Here is a 21,649-nt window from a genome sequence, read left to right as displayed (position 1 = left end):
CAGGGGTTGCTTCGCACGAAACAGAACAGCCAAGCAGACGGCGATAGCTGCAGCGACATGATCGGCGCGCATGCCCGTACCCCTCTCCCGATTTCCGCTCTGCTTCGCCTATGCACCGCTGCTCCGGGCAGTCGACGCTCGCGCGTTCAGGTTAAAAAAGTAGGAGGGTGTACCTGAGCAGTGCCTCGAATGTAATGCTTCGTGGCCGTACGGAAACGTAACTGTCTTCGGAAATAGGTGGTGATACTCTTTCCTTCTTTTGGTTTCAATTCTGTTGTCATTTGCACGGAATCTTATCATTTTCTGTTTTTCCACTTTGTGCGAGTGTCGGGACGAACGCCTCCACGTGCGGAGAGCGTACTTCCGAATGATCAAAACCACACACGGGCGATAACAGGAGGCTTGCCGTTGCTGCACATGGCTGATATGAAGTTCTGTGCGTGATATTTGAAAATGATGACCATGACGTCATCAGGCTTAGTGGCACATAACCACAGCGGGGGTTGGCCAAGGTGCATACCGCGCAGCGATATCCTCTATGCCCTCTTTGGTCATGACTTCTGCCTGTGCGCAGTGTTACTTTGACAGCCGACTTGTTTCTCAGGTAAAAAATTTCCAGATTCCGTACCCCGATTGGGTGAATCAATTTACTACCCCAACAAACGTCGACAAGAGGCCTGCGCGACAACAGAAGCAGACAGCTCTGTAATTCTCCCGTGACTCGATGCCGCCCTTAAGATAGTGAAGGTTGGCCTCCTGTACTCTAGCATGTGATACCCAAATGAGGCGATCGTTGGCAAACATAGCACGATGGTTCTAGATAGGTTTTCTCGTCTCCTGGCGTAGTGGTGTCTCCGATGTGGCAACATTCCAGTTTTTTTAGTAGTAACGCTCGAGCATCCAGTTCCACGTGTCGCTAACGTGCAAATCTTTAAAGCTAACAATATTTGCCGCATGCGCACGAAGCACAGGCAAGGAAGGAGCCGTAGGCTGCTGCTATCTTAGCGGTGCGCGCAGCCCCCTTTCTTTCCTTCTTGCATTTTTATTTGCTTCTTCATTTCGTACTTAATTTCATCCTTTGTTTTTCACTTTCCTCTTGTTTTTCTAGTGAGAGCTAGATTACCCGTAGTCTCGCCGTTTCGCTGTGGGCCTTCGGCGCCACTTGTGGGCATGCGCGAAGAACCGAGTGACGTCACAGCCGCGCAGCTGGTGCGCCGACGCCTCTCGCCTCCGACCGAGAGACAGACTGCGCATGCGCGACACGCAGCTGGTGCGCCGTGCTCTACTGCGCATGCGCGGCAAGGGGAGGAGGAAGGTCGCGGTGCATACCTGATGGTGATGTGGCAGTGGAAAAACACGCTGTCATGGCGGCCAATGAAAGCGAGGCCGGCGCTGTGCGACGTATTTTCTTTAATATCTAATAGGTAGTCATGATGATAAGCAAAAACAGCCAGACGTAGCCAGGGATATACCGTACCTCTCGCTACGTATATCCTGGCATAGCTGAGCTGAGCCACTGCCAAATTTTTGCTTTCCCTCTTTTTTAAATCGCAATGGTTTGTATAGATGCTGCCAACCACCCGGAGATAGCAACCGAAACCTGCTGAGCAGGTTCAAAGATCTAAATACAGAAAATACAAAATCGCATTGTTATCAGAACTGCCAGCTATACTCGAGCATCGACAAAGAATGTGTGCTTATGTTGGGAGCTTTCGGCAACGGCACCGCTCGCGGGCGCTCCGGGCGATGAGCTCTGCTGCTGCCTATAGCCTGTTTCGCAAGAGGCCGGCGCTTCGGAAGTCGCCTGCGCTATAATAAAAGGCCTACTTTTCACATATAGCTTTAGTATCAACAGCATCATCTCACAATAAAATAATAGTACGGTCAATCTCCTCGACGCCTTCGGGAGCGGTGCTAGCGGGCTCCAGGCGAGCCGGACCTCAACGTCGCGGGCCAGCGGCAGCTGCGAGGCGGTTGTGGCAAGAAATTTGCTCAGTTGTTACCTCTACCAGCACAGCTCAGTATTGGTCAGCGATGCTCAAAAATGACACTTTTTTCACCTCTCTTGTCCCAGGGTTTATTATTTACGTCAAGAACACTCTTTAGCTCGTTTTTATGACGTCTGATCCAGGCTGACCGACCGGCCGGCAGGCTCGGCGTACTTCACGTCCGCACAAGAACATACAAAACAGTCATGCTACCAGAAAGGATGCTTCCTAGATTCGAGCTACGACAGCATCACTGTGCGAAAAGTGGATCTTTCGGCAACGAGACTGCCTGCGGCAACGCCGGGCGATGACCTGTGCGCTGGTCCCAGACTGCCGTAGTCGTCGCTAAGCATAGGTGGTTTCGCATCGACTCCGCAGCTGAGGGCGCTTCGGCACTGGCTAGCGCTCAGAAACGTGCTCCGCTCGGCACCCCTTTACTGCGAACTCGTCTCATAATAAAATATACGTTCGATTTCCACGACGTCTTCAGCAACGGAGCTAGCAGACGGCAGGCGAACCGCACCAGGTAGCAGCAGCACAAAAGCGGAATTTGCTTGCATCGCAGTCATCACTTCTACCAGCAACTCGTTATTTGGCAACGATCGTCAGAAACGATGCATTTTTGATATCCATATATCCCAGAGATTGCTATGAACGTGAACAAACAATACTATCGCGTTCTTCACATGCCGGCGGTCGGCACGAAGACTGGCGCAGGCCGGCCGGCTCCAAGGAGTGCGCCCGATGTCATCATGACGCTGCCGCTCTCCGCGCTCGCATTGGCTGCCGCTTCCTTTCGTTGCGTTTGCCGCGAGCGGCCCGCCGTTGACATCTAGAGGCCGGACGCAGGCGACGAGCTGCGATCGGACGTTGCGACGCTGTTCGCAACGGCGCGCCGCAGATCGCGCTCACTTTTCGCACATGTGTCCCCGCCTGTAAGCACAGTTCGGCAATACGTTGATAAAAAAATTTGCTGTGGCTTAGCTTGGTTAAGCGTGGCAATTGCGAAAGCAATATCCGTACCTACGCCATGGTTCAGCTGGTGGTGGTGCTTGTGGTTAGACTTGTGGCAATGCATCTGTTATACAATCCAATCCAATCCAATGTGATCTATTTTAATCTAATGTAATCTAATCTATTCTAATCCAATCCAGTCCGTCTGGCCGCCGTTCATGTGCACCGCCGTCGCACACGGACGGCGCGAGATCGCGAAGCAATGTTAAGCCGCTGGTGGTTGGCACAGCTACTGCTTTCTAGCGGCGTGAGTCGAGCCTAATCTCTTCAGCGTAACGCCACAATCGCGCTCCTAGCGGAGAGCCCAGGAGTTAGGCGCCGGTGGTGGCACCGCCGCGGCTTGCGATGGCGCTAGTCGGTCGTCCTTTTCTTCGGCGTGACGTCACAAAGGACCTGTTGAGCTCCTAGCAGAGAGCGCAGGAGTTAGGCGCCGGTGGTGGCACCGCCGCGGCTTGCGACGGCGCGAGTCGGTCGCCTTTTTCTTCGGCGTGACGTCACAAAGGACCTGTTGAGCTCCTAGCAGAGAGCGAAGGAGTTAGGTGCCGGTGGTGTGACCGCCGCGGCTTGCGACGGCGCGAGTCGGTCGCCCTTCTCTTCGGCGTGATGTCACACATGACCTCACACAGAGGTCAACTAAAGGTCAATGGTGGCACCGCCGCGCCACGGCAAAGGCTCAAAGTGCAAGTAGTAAAGCTTTCGCTTTAAAACTAACCGATCGAGTGGCGGTTAGCAGCAAATGCGGCTCGCTGGCGCGTCGACTGCGCTCACGCGGCTGTGGCTATGCCGCGCTCATCGTACGTCACTGTATTTTGGTATGACGTCACAAAAACTTTTAGTTTTTCTACCTACCTTGTGACGTCAGCGTTGATGGCGCAAGCGATAGGTCTAGATCGTGAGAGTGAGCATTTAGGTAATCTTTCGAACCGAATTAAAATATTTTTTAAACGTTTGTTGTGTCCAACACATGGCTGTGAGTTCCCTTGCATACATAGGAATCTCATAGCAGGCTTTTTATAGCTTCAAAATTTGGTGTCTCCACCCCTTTAAGGTCGTCAATAAGCTCCTAGATTGTATTGTGAATGCCTAAATCTAGCAGTCTTATAGTTGCGGAGTAGACGGGTATTCCGGCGACCGTTTCCATGGCTTTACGGATGAAAATATCCAGTTGTTTAGATTCAGTTTGGGTTAGCCGACGGTTGGGGCGCTGTATGTTAGTCTGCTGAAAAAAAAAGGCGTGGATAATTTATTTATTACAATACTGCCTGTCTCAGTAAGACACCGTAGCCGGCGGGCAATCAGTACAATGTAGAGTTCAGTACAATATAGAGTTCAGTACAATACAGATAAATTACAAGCAGATAAACAAAAATAAGAGCTCTTACATAAGTTTTACTTACATAACTACTAGTAGGCAGGTTAGCAAAGAATACCTTGAAGATTCAGAACTGAAACAAAAATAAATCAAGTACAGCAGGAGTCGTTCATTCCAGCAAACATGCTGGTATTAGAAGTATTTTACAATAGAAACTAGAAGAAAGCGAAAAAGAAGGTAACGGGTGGCAATAGGCATGCAATCATCCTTAAAAATAACATGTCAAGAAATGTCAATAAGCAGCTGTTGGGCAGCCATCTGGTAAAATGAAGGACTATTGGTACTTTACTGATTCTTGTTATATTCTACTAATCTTGAGGTGAAGGAAGATATTTGGTCCGACATGGTAATCGATGGATCGAGCTGATTCCATTCGCTGATGGCTAAAGGAAAGAAAAAATGCTTGAGTGTGTTCGTTCGGCATGAGTATTCAGTCAGCGTGTGCGCATGCTTGTGCCGGGATTGCCGTGACTGTGAGAAGGATGCATATTTAGACACATCTATACTGTAGGTGTTGTGTAATAATTGATATAAAAACTTCAAGCGGGGTTCTTTTGCCCTAGATAATAGTGATGGAAGTCCAGATGATGAGGCAAGATCGGTAGGGGAGTCAGAGTGTTTGTATTTGTTATGAATGAACCTTAAAGCTTTTCGTTGCACTCTCTCAAGCCGAGCGATGTTAGTGATAGAATGCGGGAACCAAACAGTGCTTGCATATTCTAAGATTGGCCTTACGAGGGTAGTGTAGACAAAAAGCTTGGTATTTTGGTAATTTCAAGGACATCAATTTCTATAAAACCACAGTAGCAGTAAGTTGCTCTTGTTACAATGCAAATTACCTGGTTTGTCCGCGGGGTTGTTTCAGGCTGCTTTCATTCTGTAGAGCTTGCTCTTTTCCCTGCATGTTAAACTTCCTAATGTCAATTATCTTAACCTCATTAGTTAGCTTTGATACCTTTCCCAGTTCTGTTCTGTCTGTGGAGTCAGAGGCTTTCAACCTTTGGTGTTTCTTAATCAGATCTTCCGTGTCCTGAGCAATGCTTGAAGTCTCGCTCCATGCAAGTGTGGGCTTAGTCATTCGGTAACAGGAGGAGAGAGAATAAAGGAGAGAGAGAAAACAGATGGTGGCCTGTTTTAAACATCATTTAATGCAAAGGTGAGAAATCACTTTTAAAGCTCGTTTTTTGCTCAATTTATGCCACAGACACCAAACAAACGATACCCAAGCTTTTCCAGCGTGCTCGTTGCTGTTTTGTAGCCTAGGAGTTGTGCGGCCAGCTCTCGACTGACTCGTGCCGTGAGGGCACGGGTTTCCCTTTGTCTTCAAACGCTTGTGCAGCGATGACAACTTTGTATTTTACCCCGTCTCGAGTTTTGTAACACACGTTAATTAATTTTGCTTACTAAAAATCGCACCGAAATTTTAGAAAAGATAGAGAAGAAATTCTACGACTGCCATTGACAAGAAGAATAAGGAAAGGTTGCTGGCTTCGGATTCATGGAGTCCCTACATATTAAAGCGGATAGTCTCAGATCCCTTGCCGATATTGGTGGGAGGATCTGAGACCCCTCGAGACCCCCCTGAATTTACGGGGTACTGCATGCTGTTGTATGGCATGTTTAATTTTCCGACGCTGCATATTGGCTCTGAGGATAGTGGCGGTAGTGACGGTAAAGTGAAGCGTGTACATATATCGGTGCCATACGGGAAAGATGATGAGGGTGCGGACACTACAATGCACTACTTGTGAGCATCAGGGTTGATGCGGAAGTAGAAGAAGGGAGACGGAGCGTTAAAGTTTTACTGCGTGGTTTTAGTCAAAAGCAGGGCGATATTATTGTGATGATCTCTATCAGTTATTTAACGAATCAGAGATCAATGTAACGATCGATTACCGGAAATTTTATTCTTAGACTCTTCGCACTTACTAAGACTTCGGCGGTCTTTATGCAGTTTTCGGGCTTATCGCTGCAATACCAATTTCCGTGTTTTTTTTTGACAAATTTTAAGATCGAGCATGTTCAAAGAAACTTATCGATACACGTTCGCCACGCAAAGGTCATCGGCCGTGCCTCCGTCCTCTGGGCCTGCCGCTTCCGCTGCCGCCAGCCAACGAGACGCGCACGTTGTAGTTCTCGTCGCCGATGACCTCGACGCTGCCAGAGGAAGTGCGACGAAGTACGTACGGACCGTTTCCTCCTTCGTCGCCCTCGCTTATTTCACTAGTCTCTTCTTCAAACCTGCCTCGAAACTCGTACCCTCGCGGCGGGGACCGACCCGAGCGGCCACTGCCTCCGCTGCTAGCTCTGTTCGGGGCGTATGTCCTCCGCTCTTCGAACTCCTGGTGCCTCCGACCACCGGGCCTTCCGGCACCACCATCGTAATCGTCCTCGCTCTCGAACCTCGACATCATGCGCCGCTCCTCTGATATGAGCCGGTCTCTCACTCGCTCGCTGTGGCCTCGACGAGGCGAGTCCGACGTGCCGGGTGGAGGGAAGCCCCGGGCGAAGCAGCAGTTGGGAGCGTGCGGTATGGGTGGCAGTGGGGCACCGTACCCTCCTGCTGCACCTCCGGGTTGGAACTTCTCGAGGCAGTTGCAGACGAACTGGATGTGCGTGTCCGAGCCAGGGATAGACTTGACGACGTTCATCATGCCGGGACCGGTGCAGGGACCTCCGCTAGTAGAGGCCGCGCCCGGTTGGAGTGCTCCAGGGGTTCCTGGAGCGGGAGGCCTCGACGCCGTCTGGTTCGGGTCGGCGACTTGCTCGGCTCCGCACCTGCCGCAGCTAATTCTGCGGGGGAGAGTGATCCCGTGTCAACGTTGGTAGCAGGGAGGGCTACAAAGTACAAACCGCCTAAAGGGATATTCTTCGTCTTGAAACCAGATATGCGAACGAATGCGTACAAACACAAACAAAAAAATTAGAGAAGAAAAGCAAGGTGAAGTATGAAATACTCTTTGGCGTTCTTGAGTCGTCGCGTAAATTTATCAAGCTCCCGCAGAAATTATCATTTGGTTCACAAATCCGGGCATAGCATGGACATGGCCGGTTTGAGGCTCAAAGTATTTCTTCCTATGTGTGCAAAGGAACAGAAGAGCGGAACTGAAGCACGGTAAAAAATGAACATAGATGAAAGTTGGAGAGCTGTTTAAATAAAAAAAAAACATTCTTGAACTTACGGTCGTCCTTTTGTTGAGTCTACTGAAGCACCTTACCAAACCTAGCCTGTCCGTCGCTTAAACATCTTTCGGGCACATGAAGACTGCGATCATCAATCGTATCACGGCTATGTTTTTAATCTACATACGTTAAAGCGATTTCTTAGAGAAAGGACGTTGGGTTAGGCAAGTGTGGCGATTTATCTTCCTATAAAGACCACGAAAACTTTGGTGATGGCAACAGGACTAGGAGTAGAAGAAACACGTTGCTATCTTCTTCTCGCCTCTCGCATTATGCTTCAGCGAAATTCGTTCAGAAGCATGCAGGGAGCACCACGTTGTCTGAAAACCTTTTTTTCCTGTTTTCAGGGACATTGATGAGGGCGGGCATAGGATAACCTGCACTACTTAAAAGCAACGTTTAATTATCACCACTGTGTAGAGCTGCAATGATGGATCTTATGCAACAGGTTTGCCCAGTGCTTTACACCAACCGGACAGCGTTCCACTTACAAGGTTGAACTGTTGGCCCCAAGGTTCTGTTTCCGTGAAGAATCTTTTCTACCTGCCTTTTTAAAAAATAAACTCCATCTCAAGAGCCGCAGGGCATCGCGTTTTTTTAAGCCATTCAAAGGAGATTTACTCCGCTGAGAAGGGTTGGTTTGTAGGCCAGTTGGTCATACATATTTCAAGAAATGCTTCGGCGCGGCAGACAAGGACAAACGTAGAATAACACCACCGAGCGCCAACTCTGTGGTGTTATTCTACGTTTGTCCTTGTCTGCCGCGCCGAAGCATTTCTTGAAAGATTTACTCCGTCTCACATCTTGCTGGCTGATCAGCGGCAGTTAAGAAATTGGGATGACGGCCTCAAGAATTTCGTGGTTGGCTTCCGACCACGTGACTATAGAACTTGTTAAGTCGTTGAGGCACACCCGTAGCTGCCAAGAAACTGTCAAAGAGCTGTGAGACTGCTTACAGTTGCACTCTTCGCAGACCTCAACGCTAAGAGCAAACTTCGACTACTATATATAGATTTCGAACTGAGAGTTTGCATGTACGCGAGGTCATGGTGGCCATGATAATGCACCACGAATGCCTTCCCTGCTGCTGCCTGCTGTATACGGCAATAAGGCTTAGAGATACGCCTTATCTAGGCTCCTGACTCGTAACTATTGCGGCCACAGTGACGTCAGCGCAAGTCATCTGCACAAACACCGTTGATGGAACCACAAGGGAACCCGTTAGCCGGAGGGACATCTAAGCTTTACAACGGCAGGAAGAAAAGGACCGAAGACAGCGACAGCCCTTACTTGATGAAGGACATCTGTTGCGTGATGGTCTCCGGGAGCGGCGGGGCCTGCGGTGGAACACGGCAGCTTTGCGTCAGGGTCAGCGACTGCGCCTTGAACGGGCACGGCTGTTGGATGGACATGTTAGACACGGGTGTTTTGACCACGGCCCGCGTCGACAACCGCCTCGCCTCTTCCTTGAGCTCGGCCATGCAGTCTACGCAGGGGATCACCGGCTCTGGAGCTTCGGGCTCTGGGTCGTTACAGGGACAGCGCTCGACAAGCCGCGCTACGGCGGGACGTACCTTCTGAACCATCCCGATGGCCGCCTGGCGCGGGATCTTGAGCGTCTCGCATCCCGCCGACGTCCCGTCCGGTTGTTCGACGCCCGGAAAGTGGAAGATGACAAAGTCCTTGTCTACCTTGGAATCCTCGGGCTTCTTCTCGCCTTCCTTCTTCTCGTCCTCCTTCTTGTCTTTGGCCTCATCCTTGGGGGCTTCCTTGGCGTCGTCCTTTTTGTCCTTGTCCGCCATTGTGAACCGTCAGCCTTTTGTTCTACGAAGAAACGCCGCTTGATACCGGTTTTCTCGTCCTCTGAAGATGCTTGCCTTACTCGTGGGTGACGAGGAGGCCAGGGTACGGAGTCACCGAGGCAAATTTTGTTGGGGTTATCAATTTTAGCTGGCTTTCAGGGCCAGGGCCTTTAGCTAGTCTGATCGAATCGTATTGTTGCTGTTGTTGCCTTCGCTCACACTACTATCTTCGTCTTTCCTTCTTTCGCTGCACGCTCCCATTATATCGGCGAAGGCTTAGATTTCAGCGGAAATGTGGTGATACACTAAAAGACATCCAGCTTTTATTGCTTACTAGGACACTGGACGCAGAGAAAATAATCAATTGAGATAACGCCATTTCAGATAACGCTATGCCTCCTGTTGATGCATCGATGCAGAACTCGAACCAAGGAATGACAAAGAGAAAAGTGTGGACAACTATCACTCGTACATGCTGCTGCTTGTGAAGATTGGTTTGGTTTGGTTATTGGGTTTTAACGTCCCAAAGCGACACAGGCTGTCAGAGACGCCGTAGTGAAGGGCTCCGGAAATTTCGACCACCTGGGGTTCTTTAACGTGCACTGAAATCGCACAGCACACGGGCCTCTAGAATTTCGCCTTCAAGAAATTCAGCCGCCGCGGCCGGAATCGAACCCGCGCTTTCGGGTCAGCAGCCGAGCGCCGTAACCACTGAACCACCGCGGCGGGGTGCTGCTTGTGAAGACTCTGGGGCGTTCAGCGCATGGCCACTTCTAAGAATGGCTGATTTTCATTATAAAGGGATTAAATGATTTCCATAAAGTGAGTCGAAAAGATTAAACACGTGAAAATAAAGAAAACACAAGCATTTCTTGAAAGAGATCTCTTGTGTCACGTTTTATTCCGTTTTATTTCATTTTCAACTGTATAACGAGTCACAGTAATGCCTTCTGTGCGAGCGTGAGCGCATTGATGCACGAAAACAGCAGACGAAGAAGAGCGTAACAGGGCTCGAGTTTCAGATTAATTTATTTTTCCTTCCCGGTAGACGCGGTGCGGACTAGAGGCTGCACTGCCGGTCTTAAATATTCAGGGAAGCTATACATCATGACGACTGCATTAAAATATTAGCTCCAAATATAATGAACTGTATTAAAAAGCCAACGCAAACCTCTTCAGTGACATGACCGTAATCCTTGACTGGCTGCAGCAGGACCGATCATTCTTCACTTTTGCAGCGCTTCACTTTTAGGGACGATCGAAAAGGCTGCCTCTTGGATATACCAAAAAGGATTCGGCGCAGGACGACGTTTTCGCATATATCCTTTCGAAGCCAAAAAACTTGAATGGAAGGCTGCACTCAGGAAATAAATGTCTTGAGCTGCCAGCTTGTGGCTTTTTTCTTTTTTCCTCTCGGGACAAATCCATTTTCCCGCTCGATTTCTAGGCGGCTCCGAGCAGTCAACTGCCGTGACTTTTTTTTATTTTATTTACCGGCAGTTCATGTTTCGAGCAACCGATTCGAACCTCCTCGACAACAGGTGCAGATCCCACCTCGCGCCGTTTTCAGAAGCCATGAAAGGTTCCTTTCTATGAGAAATAAATTAAATTGGAAAGAATAGAATTCACATTCCCAAGAACAAAGGAACAAAAAGTTACAAGAGCAGTTCGCAATGCCATGCACTGTATGGCTTCAATAGGGAGTGTATCTCCCCCTCTCCCCTCTCCCCCCCCCTTCTGGGCAAGCAAAACCGGCTATATACAACAAAAGTTTCTTGTGTATCGTGAAGAAATTTATATAGCACAGAATAATAGTTGTATCTACTATATTTGCAGCGTAAGGTTCGTGAGGATGCAAACTTGACATGAACCCCGTTCCTCACCAAGTATTTTTACCTCAAAACAAACCAGCCCCTATATATAGCGTTCATTGATTACGAGAAAGCATTTGACTCAGTGGAGTCAAACGCTTTCTCGAAATTTCGAAAATCGAAAGTTCCGTAGTCCTCCACTACGGCGGGCCTCATAGCCTGAGTCGCTTTGGGACGTCAAACCACCACACACCATAAATCGGAAAATTGGTGGGTAACAGATAGCGAAGGTATGCCAGTGTTTGTACCGATAGGTCATTTTGTCACAGTGGTGAGATTAGACATGAAAGGCGTGCAGTATGCAATAGAAAAACATGAATGGGCCCTAATGAGCAGTAAACTCAAGATCAAAGATAGACCGAGAACTGGGCTAATTAAATGGAAAACGCGCAGACCTTCGACCTCTACACAGACCGAATAAGGCAAATTAGGCAGCAATCACTGTGTGATCGCTAAATAGGAGCGCTTTGAAGGAGCTAGACACCGCAGCGGACACGGGACAGAGAAAGAAGACGACACAGGGCGCTTTACTACGTGTAGCAATATCACGGTACCTTTGAACGCTAGAAAAAGATAAATTTAACCAAGATGACACACGTGCATTGCGTGGCGTATCTGAAGAAACGATTAAGCATATTTCACTACAATGTGGCAACACCCGTCCAAATGTAGACGCAGACACAGTTACTACTCCTGAGGCTTTAGGGCTGAGAGATAACGGTTGTACGAATTAATCCGCTTTACATGTCAGTTAAGGGGTTTCAAGAAAGGTGGCTTAAAAGCCAGGCAGTGAGTGAAAAGTACCGATCCGGGAATCAAAATCTGTCTAGCGCCAATATCTAGAGAAGTTTTATTAAAAGAAACGGAATTTTGAGACAGTACCTGTAAGTTTGAGGCGTAGAAAGAGAAGTTTATTTTTTCTGTTTTAACATAGAAAATACAAAACAAAACAGATGAACTTAATGCTCTGATCACTCAAGCACATGCTCAGTGACGCAGCACTGAGCACGTCAGTAATGCAGTAAAAATGCCGATACTCGACCGCCGCGCAGGGCGATAAAGTATGTCGACCATTTGCGCAAAAACTCAGCCTCGCTCATTGACAGAGCGTCCATGCATGCTTGTTCAAAGAGGCGCGTGCGCAGGCGCTGCAACATTGGGAACATTGCTCTTTGCGGATGCCCATTTAAGGATGCCACTCCACGCTGCCGCCACAAAACGAACATGCCGACACACAAGAGCATATTTTGAAACACTTCGGGAGAACTAGTGCGCGCTTCCAGGCGGGTTAAAAACAAGCGTGACACTAATGTCCAAAAGGTGCGCGCAACTACACACTCAAACATTGCGTGCTGCAAAGTTTCAAGCAGACCGCACTGCGGGCGCTTGAGGCGCTGCTTACAACAGCACAGAAAAAAATATCGAGTATTGTGGCGCCTCTCACCACCCTGTTTTAAAGGGGACGCTCTTAATACTCATCCATGTTTCCATCGTCGGCGAAATAGAAAATATGTCGATCTATGCACCTGTACTCCCTCAGAGTACCATTAGGGCTAGTGATCGTGCCTTTAATTTCTTTGCCATCTTTTTACCTCCTTCGCTTTTAGCTGGGAGGAGTGTCAAGATAATACTTGTCATAGGTGGTGTTACAGCACATTTTCGTTTCATAGCAAATTTAATCGCCCGTTCAATCATACCTGACGCATCAGCTTCTTTTTTGTTCATCGCTCACGTCGCTTTCCTAGTGGCTGATTTTAAGCATGCGCTATTTCCACGGCTGAGAGCAGCGAAGTTTTTTCTGAGGTCCCGCTCGTGAACATTTTCCTAAATTCGGGGGCTTCCTTGCTTCAGTTTTAGGTAAGTGATAATTTTTGTGCGGCGTGTGCTTACTTTGAACCCTTTATTGACAGCATGCAACTTAAATTCCATCCATTTTTGTGGATTCTCTAGCCGTATATTAAATTGTTCACAATATTTTAGCTTGCTTTCCTTCTTTTTGCTAACCGCAACGCATTGAATCTTCCGGACGTGAGAGCACGTAATATTTCCTTCAGTACACTAGAGAAGGGCACTCCCTGACAGTAGTCAGTGCTTAACCTTATTTTCTGGTCTCGCCCTTCAGAGGAGTCTGTTTTTCCCTGAAATATTCTCTAGTAAACCGCCATTCATTCTGCATGCTTCAAAGGCCACGACGAGTGCAGCAGGTACTGTGATTCCACTTGCCCACCCAAACGTTCTTAGCAAAACGTTCGCCGGGACACCTTGGGAACCTTCCCATAGGCGCTTATCAAAATTCATTTTAAGCGTGAGCTGCCGCGGTGGCTTAGTGGTTATGGCGCTCGACTGCTGACCCAAAAGACGGGGGTGGTCTTGTTCTTTTGCAGACGTATAGTCTTTGCCAAAAGTAACGAGGCTGCATGGTTTGCTCCTCATTCGTGTAGCAGAGCCCTCACGGCTTCTCTAAAGATCAAAAAGTTATTTGAAGGTGAGGACAGGGGTTCTCCTTACCATACTGTGAGGATCTGTGTGAAGATTGCAGGTCTTATTTTAAATAAACACAAAAGTACAAACAATAAACGAGGCGGCTTTTATCGGAAAGGAAACCAATTTCAATACGAGCGAGAAAAAAGGAAAGGAACAAGAGAGCAGGGCGGCAACGCACGGGAAAGAAACACACGGTGGAACAGAACAAAGTGCTTACGGACAATACAGGGAAAAGAAAATCAAAGAGGAAAGTTCACACTACTTGTCTTATTTGAGCAACGAGCGGAGAGGACTGGCTGGGTGTCGGGCAGTCAAGGAGTCTCTTGGCGTTCCAACGTCGATGCAACGCTACCGCAGCGTCAGCGTTCGTGGGCTCCCGGCACGGTTTCCAGGTCTGGTATCCCGGAAAAGTCACGTAGGCGCCCGAAGCGGCCTATGTAGAGCAGCTGACGGATGGACAGAGAAGAGTGGCGCCTGGGCCTGGTGGTTGAGGCTCTCGACGATGGATGTCCAGGTCTGGTGGCCCGGACGTCTGCGGCTAAGGCCCAAGCCCGGAACTCGGGGAGCCAGCAGAACTCGTCCACGTCCGTCGCCCACCGCGCTCTTCTCTTCTCTGCCACGTAATCCTGTTCGACCTGTCCCGGCGTACCCCTCAGCACGCGCTCCTCGTGCTTTGTCTTCTCCTCACGAACGCCGCTGGGTGGCGCTATCTCCTTACAGAAGGCCCCCTCTTCGGAAGTTTTTTCCAAGGGAAAGAACTCAACTTCAGGAGAGCGACACCAGACGCGTTCGACGATCGCAACACAGAACACCGCACCACAGCGCGCACACTACACACCACACACAATACGACGGTCGTCAATGTTCGAAGCGTTCACAGACCTTCGCACACACAGCACAGAGAGCACATGGAAAGTCAACGTAAAGCGTCCATAGAGGGCGAAGAAACACGGAAAACATAAAAAGTAGATAGCCGACACTCAAAAACAAACATGAACAAACAAAAACAATTCCAACAATAGGTGTGGGCTACATTCTTCCGTATTCCATTGTTCCCATCAAACCACATCAACGTCGCGAGAACTTTTCCGGCTAATACTTCCGTTTTCCTTTGTGAAACCGTTTTCTCCACACCGACCTCAGTTTCCACCATGATTTTACATGTTCCCGTCCTATGATGTTATTCACTCTGTTCTCCCTTGCCTTCGACACAGTCTGCTGACACATGTCACACGATCTGACATAACTCTTAATGTCAGCCTGTACACCGGGCCAGTAAAACTCAGTGAGCACCCTAGCTATTGTTTGCCGTATTCCATGATGGCCGGATAATGCACTCTTATGTGCCAACTTAAGAACTTGCGTGCGTAAGCCCTTCGGTACCACCGTTTGCTCAACGACTTGGCCGGGACACACTTGGTACGACCGGAAAAGAACACCGTCATCTGTATCAAAGGAGTGGGCGGTCTGTCCCTTGCCATGAAATATTTGCCCCAACTTCCTGCGACACACCTCTAAGCTCGGGTCTTCTTCCTGTTTGAGGCGAAACTCCGGCCGTGACAAGTGGAGTGTGTTCAGAGTGGGGCTTTTACTACTCTCTGAAACCTTTGCTGTCACCATGAGGGAAGGAACATCGACCGCACCCGTCATGGCAAGGGAAACTGCCTGATCAGTGAGAACTGGCGGGTCAACCGGGAATGGAGGTTTAGCCCCGGGGACATTGCCTATTATAATGTCGTATAAGGGTGTAGACAAGCAGCGCGCGATGGCCTTACCCGAGAAGTATGGAGAAGAAATCACCACCTCCGCTTCCGGAACTTCTACACGGGTCCCATTGGCCAAGAATAATGTAGCCTTTTTCCCTGTTAGTGCCGCTGGCGGTACAAGAGACTCACGCACAACAATACCGGTGCTGCCCGTATCCCGTAAAACCGAACCATGCTGGCCGAACACCTCACCGTGCGCCACGGGCATAGCAGTTTCCACCGGGTTGGAAGGACAGACCATCTCCCCCAACTGGCCCTCTACGCGCGTTACCTCTGCAGGGTTATCGGGATGTGAATATCGAGGTGTCATGCAACAGGAGGACTCCTCACGGTCTCCTGGCCTCTTAGCTTTGCACGACTGGGCATCATGTCCTACCTCGCGGCACCAGGTGCAATACGATTGCTTCGGCTTCGTCCGACAATCCGCCGCCTTGTGCCCAGTCTTCTCGCAAAGAAAACACCGCAGGCGAGATTGTGAACCTGAAACCTCGTCCTTGGCTTTATTCATCGTATGCTCCCCCTGTTCTTTGAAGAACAACAAGTTATTTTGCCGCTGTGCTTCAAGAAAATGATCGGCAGCCTCCGCCAGCTTGGCAACTGTCTTGCCCTCCCGCTCACGTAAGAAAAGGGCTAAACGAGAATGACAGTTGTTCAGAAATTGTTCGCTCACGACCATCTCGCGAACCACCTCAAAAGTGCGGCCTTCTCCCCGCATCTCGACCCAACGGTCAAAGAAGCTAAACAACCTGGCAGCATATTGCGAGGCCGTTTCTCCATCCTGGGGCTTGCTCTGGCGAAACTTCTCTCGGTACCCTTCCGCGGTGAACCTAAACCTCTGAAGCAAGGCAAGCTTCGCTTTGTCATAATCCACGGAATCCTCAGGCGAGAGCCGACCGAAGACCCTAAGTGCTTCGCCACCAAGGCACAAGCTCAACGCCGTTGCCCACTTTTCTTTTGGCCAACCCTGCCCCGTGGCCACATGCTCAAACCTCTTTAAGTAGGCATCGAGGTCATCCCGCGCTTCATTGAACTGTGGTATGAGGCTGTGCGGGTTAATGGAGCTGGTCGATGAGACGCTACGCTCTCCACGGTCACTCGGAGGATTTGCGCCACCCTCCATGAGCCTTATTTGTAGCTGCAAGTTCCGCGCCTCTAACTCCAAGCGTTCCTTCGCAGCCTCTCGCTCCGTCTCTAAATTCCGTGCCTCTAAATCCAATTTCTGCTTCGCAGCTTCACGCTCAGCCTCTAAATTCCGTGCCTCTAATTCCAATTTCTGCTTCGCAGCTTCACGCTCAGCGGCTCTCTCTTCCCGTGCCTTACGAAGCTCGTCCTCCACCCACGCTCGTAACTCCGCGCCGCACAAGCCCATGCGCTCGCCTAAAGTAACCAAATCTGACGCGCTCATACTGTGCCTAAATTAACACAACAGGCAAAGAAATAATAACCGACCTCGTCCTGTCGTAGTGGACGCCAAATTTGTGAGGATCTGTGTGAAGATTGCAGGTCTTATTTTAAATAAACACAAAAGTACAAACAATAAACGAGGCGGCTTTTATCGGAAAGGAAACCAATTTCAATACGAGCGAGAAAAAAGGAAAGGAACAAGAGAGCAGGGCGGCAACGCACGGGAAAGAAACACACGGTGGAACAGAACAAAGTGCTTACGGACAATACAGGGAAAAGAAAATCAAAGAGGAAAGTTCACACTACTTGTCTTATTTGAGCAACGAGCGGAGAGGACTGGCTGGGTGTCGGGCAGTCAAGGAGTCTCTTGGCGTTCCAACGTCGATGCAACGCTACCGCAGCGTCAGCGTTCGTGGGCTCCCGGCACGGTTTCCAGGTCTGGTATCCCGGAAAAGTCACGTAGGCGCCCGAAGCGGCCTATGTAGAGCAGCTGACGGATGGACAGAGAAGAGTGGCGCCTGGGCCTGGTGGTTGAGGCTCTCGACGATGGATGTCCAGGTCTGGTGGCCCGGACGTCTGCGGCTAAGGCCCAAGCCCGGAACTCGGGGAGCCAGCAGAACTCGTCCACGTCCGTCGCCCACCGCGCTCTTCTCTTCTCTGCCACGTAATCCTGTTCGACCTGTCCCGGCGTACCCCTCAGCACGCGCTCCTCGTGCTTTGTCTTCTCCTCACGAACGCCGCTGGGTGGCGCTATCTCCTTACACATACACAGATTTAGAGCTTGAGGGCTGGCATAACAGCTTTAATATACGACTGAGAAGCTAACCGTGCAGCCTGGATACTTTTGGCAAAGAATGTACACTCATGAAACTTATTGGCGGGAACACGGGAGTGCGTGACAGATAGCCTCAAGCCCTACTGATGGCGACCCACGGCGGTTGCTTTTAGCAACGTGGTGGAAAGGGCTATGCCATGTTGCCTGCTTCCAGCAAGCCGAAGGACACAACTCCCTTTCCAGTTTGGTTATGAAGGTGCCCGCCGCGTATTGCCAAGAGTAGGGTGCGAGGCTATTGGGCACGCACTGCCGTGTTCACGCTCAGACTTCATGACTGTACATACACTCACGATGCACAGAAATACAAACAGAGCGGAGTGTACGCGCTCCGCTGTTCGAATTTCTTTCGGTGGCAGTTTTATCTGGGTCGTAAGAAAAATACGTGAGAGTCGTCCTGGGATGCATCACGTACAACTATAGCAAGTTTTTGCTACCACCGAAGTAAAAGAGTGTTTAAAAGAAATGCGGATAGCGGAGCGCCTAGGCTACGCTCTGTTCGCGTTTCTTTAAATCGTGATAGTATATTAAGGCAAAGGCCAATTTGACCAAGTGCTTTTTGTCCTTGAAAAAGCCGCCTTTATTCACTCTTGATAAGCACGGTTCGAAATGTACTGGTTGGAAGCCTTTGCTTGATAAAACTACAATCTTGTTTCGATACCCAAATACTGACTAGAGGTTTCCGAGGGCTATCATATCCGTGAGAATTAGCACACGTGTGCTGCTGACCCAATTGTAATCTTGCGTAAAAAGGAGTCTTCTTATCTTGACGTTGCCTGCGTGACTCTCATCCTGATGCGCCTGCGTGATGGCCTTGGTTTCTGTTTATGGTTTTTTATCTTCCTATCTTTTTCTGCATTTTTTGAACAAACGCCCAGTTGCGAGTAAGCACCTGTATTGTTTGGTCTTCCTAGTCTGTTGTCCTGAGTGCGCGATTTTTCCCATAATGCTCTTCCAATAGCTAAAATGTCTATTCTACTTGAATAACATTCTGCTGAAGCGCAACGCATCCTCTCCGAGGCGGAAGCCTTTAATGCCTCGCCGTTGTAAGCAGGAGTTGTCGATAGAAATTTCACGTTTTTCATTTGGTCGAAATTGTCGTGACGTCACAATGCGCGAATTTCAAACAGGGTCAATTGTACTTTGGCTAGTAACCATGCAATCAATTAAAGGGATTATATAGTGATGCTCCAAGTAAGTGGGACTGAGTTTATTGAGTTAGTTAATTAACCAGTTAGCCTAATTAACCTTTCTAGTAAGACCAGAAAAATAAATAAAACCGAGTAGGAAGTTGGTCGAGTCGTGGAATCGAACCAGGGTCTCCAGGGTGCGAGACAAGCACGCTAACCACTCCGCCATGCCAGCTCGTTGGTTGGAAATGAACAAAGGCGCGTCTAATGAATATGAAGGCAAAATTCTAGACGCCTGTGTACTGTGCGATGTCAGTTCACGTTAAAGAACTCCAGGTGGTCGAAATTTCCGGAGCCCTTCACTACGGCGTCTCTCATAGCCTGAGCTGCATTGGGACGTTAAATCCCAATAAACTAAAAACCAAACGAATACGGTGTCTTCCTTCACTCCCATCTTCCTCCTTCCCTTACGGTGAGATTCAGGTGTCCACCGAGATATGCGAGGCACATGCATTTCCTTTCCTCGAAAATAAATTTACCGACGAGCAAGGCTTAGAGCCGAACGGGCGATGGCGTTCTGTGGACTCCCTGACAGCGTTGCAAGACAATGTCGCGTTCCACACTTAGAGGCGAAGCTTAACATCTTAACCACAAATCAGTGACACAAGCAGCAACACCTCGCTTAAACTCACCGCTTTTTAGGTAAAAAAAAATGGCTGAGGCTTCACTTGGTTAAGCCTGGAGAATGCGAAGCATCATGGTGTCGCGTAATTTTGAGGCGCACAACCACAGCGACGGCGCGAGGTGGGCCCCCGTTTCTCCACTGTCGTGACGTCATCGTGTCACGTGGTGTGACGTCATGTATCACGTGATTTGGAGGCGCACAACCACAATATTCTAGTTCACTGTAACCACAGCGACAGCGCGAGGTGGGCCCCCGTTTCTCCACCGACGTGACGTCATCGTGTCACGTGGTGTGACGTCATGTATCACGTGATTTGGAGGCACACAACCACAGCGACGGCGCGAGGTGGGCCCCCGTTTCTCCACTGTCGTGACGTCATCATGTCAGGTAGTGTGACGTCATGTATCACGTGATTTGGAGGCGCACAACCACAGCGACGGCGCGAGGTGGGCCCCCGTTTAACTACTGTCGTGACGTCATGTATCATGTGATTTGGAGGCGCATAACCACGGTGAAGGGCTGAAGTGGTAGCTAAAGTAGTATGCTTCGCATAAAAGTGCCCTTGAATTTTAGGCGTCGTAGTTATGCACGGCAATACTCCTGACACCGCATATTTATCTTTCAGGTGATAGACGGCGGTACGTTCACGTTTTCCTTGGAGCCATCGCCATGTCCTCGGCCCAGCCGTTCTACATCTATCTACAAAGATGGGACCTGACGCCCTCGCATTCGGTCCGGCACCCTGAAGTCCTGTCATATTTCCGAGAGTTCAGGAATACCACGAGATTTCGAATCCATTCTTCAGTGATGTTTGCCCACTTTTCCTTCAATCAGGAGCAGGCTCCCGCGCGTGGTTGCACAGCCAGATTGAGAGTAGGCGGCAAAGTCTATGGTGGTCTGCCGTTCACGATGGTGAACATAACACCGTTCCTCTGCACCGCACCTACAAAGAGGTTCACGTTGCGGTTCGAAGCCATCCCGTTGCATGTTTCAGTGCACTTAGATGAAGTGGTGAGGACCACGGAGGATTATGTGCTGCAAACAATTCAGGAAAGCGACCCCTACGTGTACAAGCGAGAAGACACCGTGGCTCTTGTCAAAGCCAGCGTCGCCACTGAATATCAGGCCACCGTGCAAGGCTTACTGGTACCGATGCGCCCCGAGTGTGGAATTAGCATTTTCCGGAGCATGTAACCAGTTTTAAAATAGCTTCGGCCCAGTTTGTTCATGTAACCTGAGCGTACAATGCATCGCCAAAAGAGGACACCTACGGCAAGTGGAAAATGTTGCGCGCTACAGTAATTTGTTCGCGAGTCCACGTGTATTAGCTGGCCGTAAATTTGAGCGGCATGGGCTCTATATACCTCTAGAATACGTCCCGTCCACATTAAAGTTCCAAGGATGCTCACGGGTTCCAACAAATTGAGAATTTCTTTTAGTGTTAGCTGCTTGTATTGATTGTTCCGCTATATTACTATTATTTATATGCCCCTCCTGCTTGGGCCACTCCAAGGCCTGCAGTATTGAACAAATAAATAAAATAAATAAATAAATTTGTGCTGTAGTGTTATATGAGCTGTAGTGTCGTCTGAGCTGTAGTGTCGTCTGAGCTGTAGTGTCGTCTGAGCTGTAGTGTCTTCTGACCTGTAGTGTCGTCTGACCTGTAGTGTCGTCTGAGCTGTAGTGTCTTCTGAGCTGTAGTGTCGTCTGATCTGTAGTGTCGTCTGAGCTGTAGTGTCGTCTGAGCTGTAGTGTCGTCTGAGCTGTAGTGTCTTCTGAGCTGTAGTGTCTTCTGTCCTATAGATGTTTTCTGGCCAATAGATGTTTTCTGACCTATAGATGTTTTCTGACCTATAGATGTTTTCTGACCTATAGATGTTTTCTGACCTATAGATGTTTCCTGACCTATAGATGTTTTCTGAGCTATAGATGTTTTCTGAGCTATAGATGTTTTCTGAGCTATAGTGTTATCTGAGCTATATCGATACGCCCGTGCATGCGCAGCAGCGTTTTTCCATCAAGGCGTCGTTAGTGTAAAGTTACAGCTTCCTGCGAGCCCATATGCGCGTAATTTTTCTTTACTTGGTTGAAGCTCTTGCTTTGATATCACTTGTCGGT

General features: G+C 49.3%; 1 protein-coding gene across 1 annotated transcript; it reads right to left on the bottom strand.

Annotated features, from left to right (window-relative positions):
- Nucleotides 1–6,434: 6,434 nt before the first annotated feature.
- On the bottom strand, nt 6,435–9,359 carry LOC149366186 (uncharacterized). Its single transcript, XM_089569754.1, has 2 exons — nt 8,848–9,359; nt 6,435–7,167 (listed from the first exon to the last, which is right to left on the bottom strand). The coding sequence occupies exons 1-2, from the start codon at nt 9,357–9,359 to the stop codon at nt 6,435–6,437; spliced, it is 1,245 nt and encodes a 414-aa protein (XP_089425880.1).
- Between the last annotated feature and the right edge of the window lie 12,290 nt (nt 9,360–21,649).

The sequence above is a fragment of the Amblyomma mixtum genome, chromosome 1 (assembly GCF_055824585.1).
Source record: "Amblyomma mixtum isolate Tamu chromosome 1, ASM5582458v1, whole genome shotgun sequence".
Lineage (NCBI taxonomy): Eukaryota > Metazoa > Arthropoda > Arachnida > Ixodida > Ixodidae > Amblyomma > Amblyomma mixtum.
Note: the sequence above shows the minus strand (reverse complement) of the source record. Positions and strands in the feature narration are given on the sequence as shown.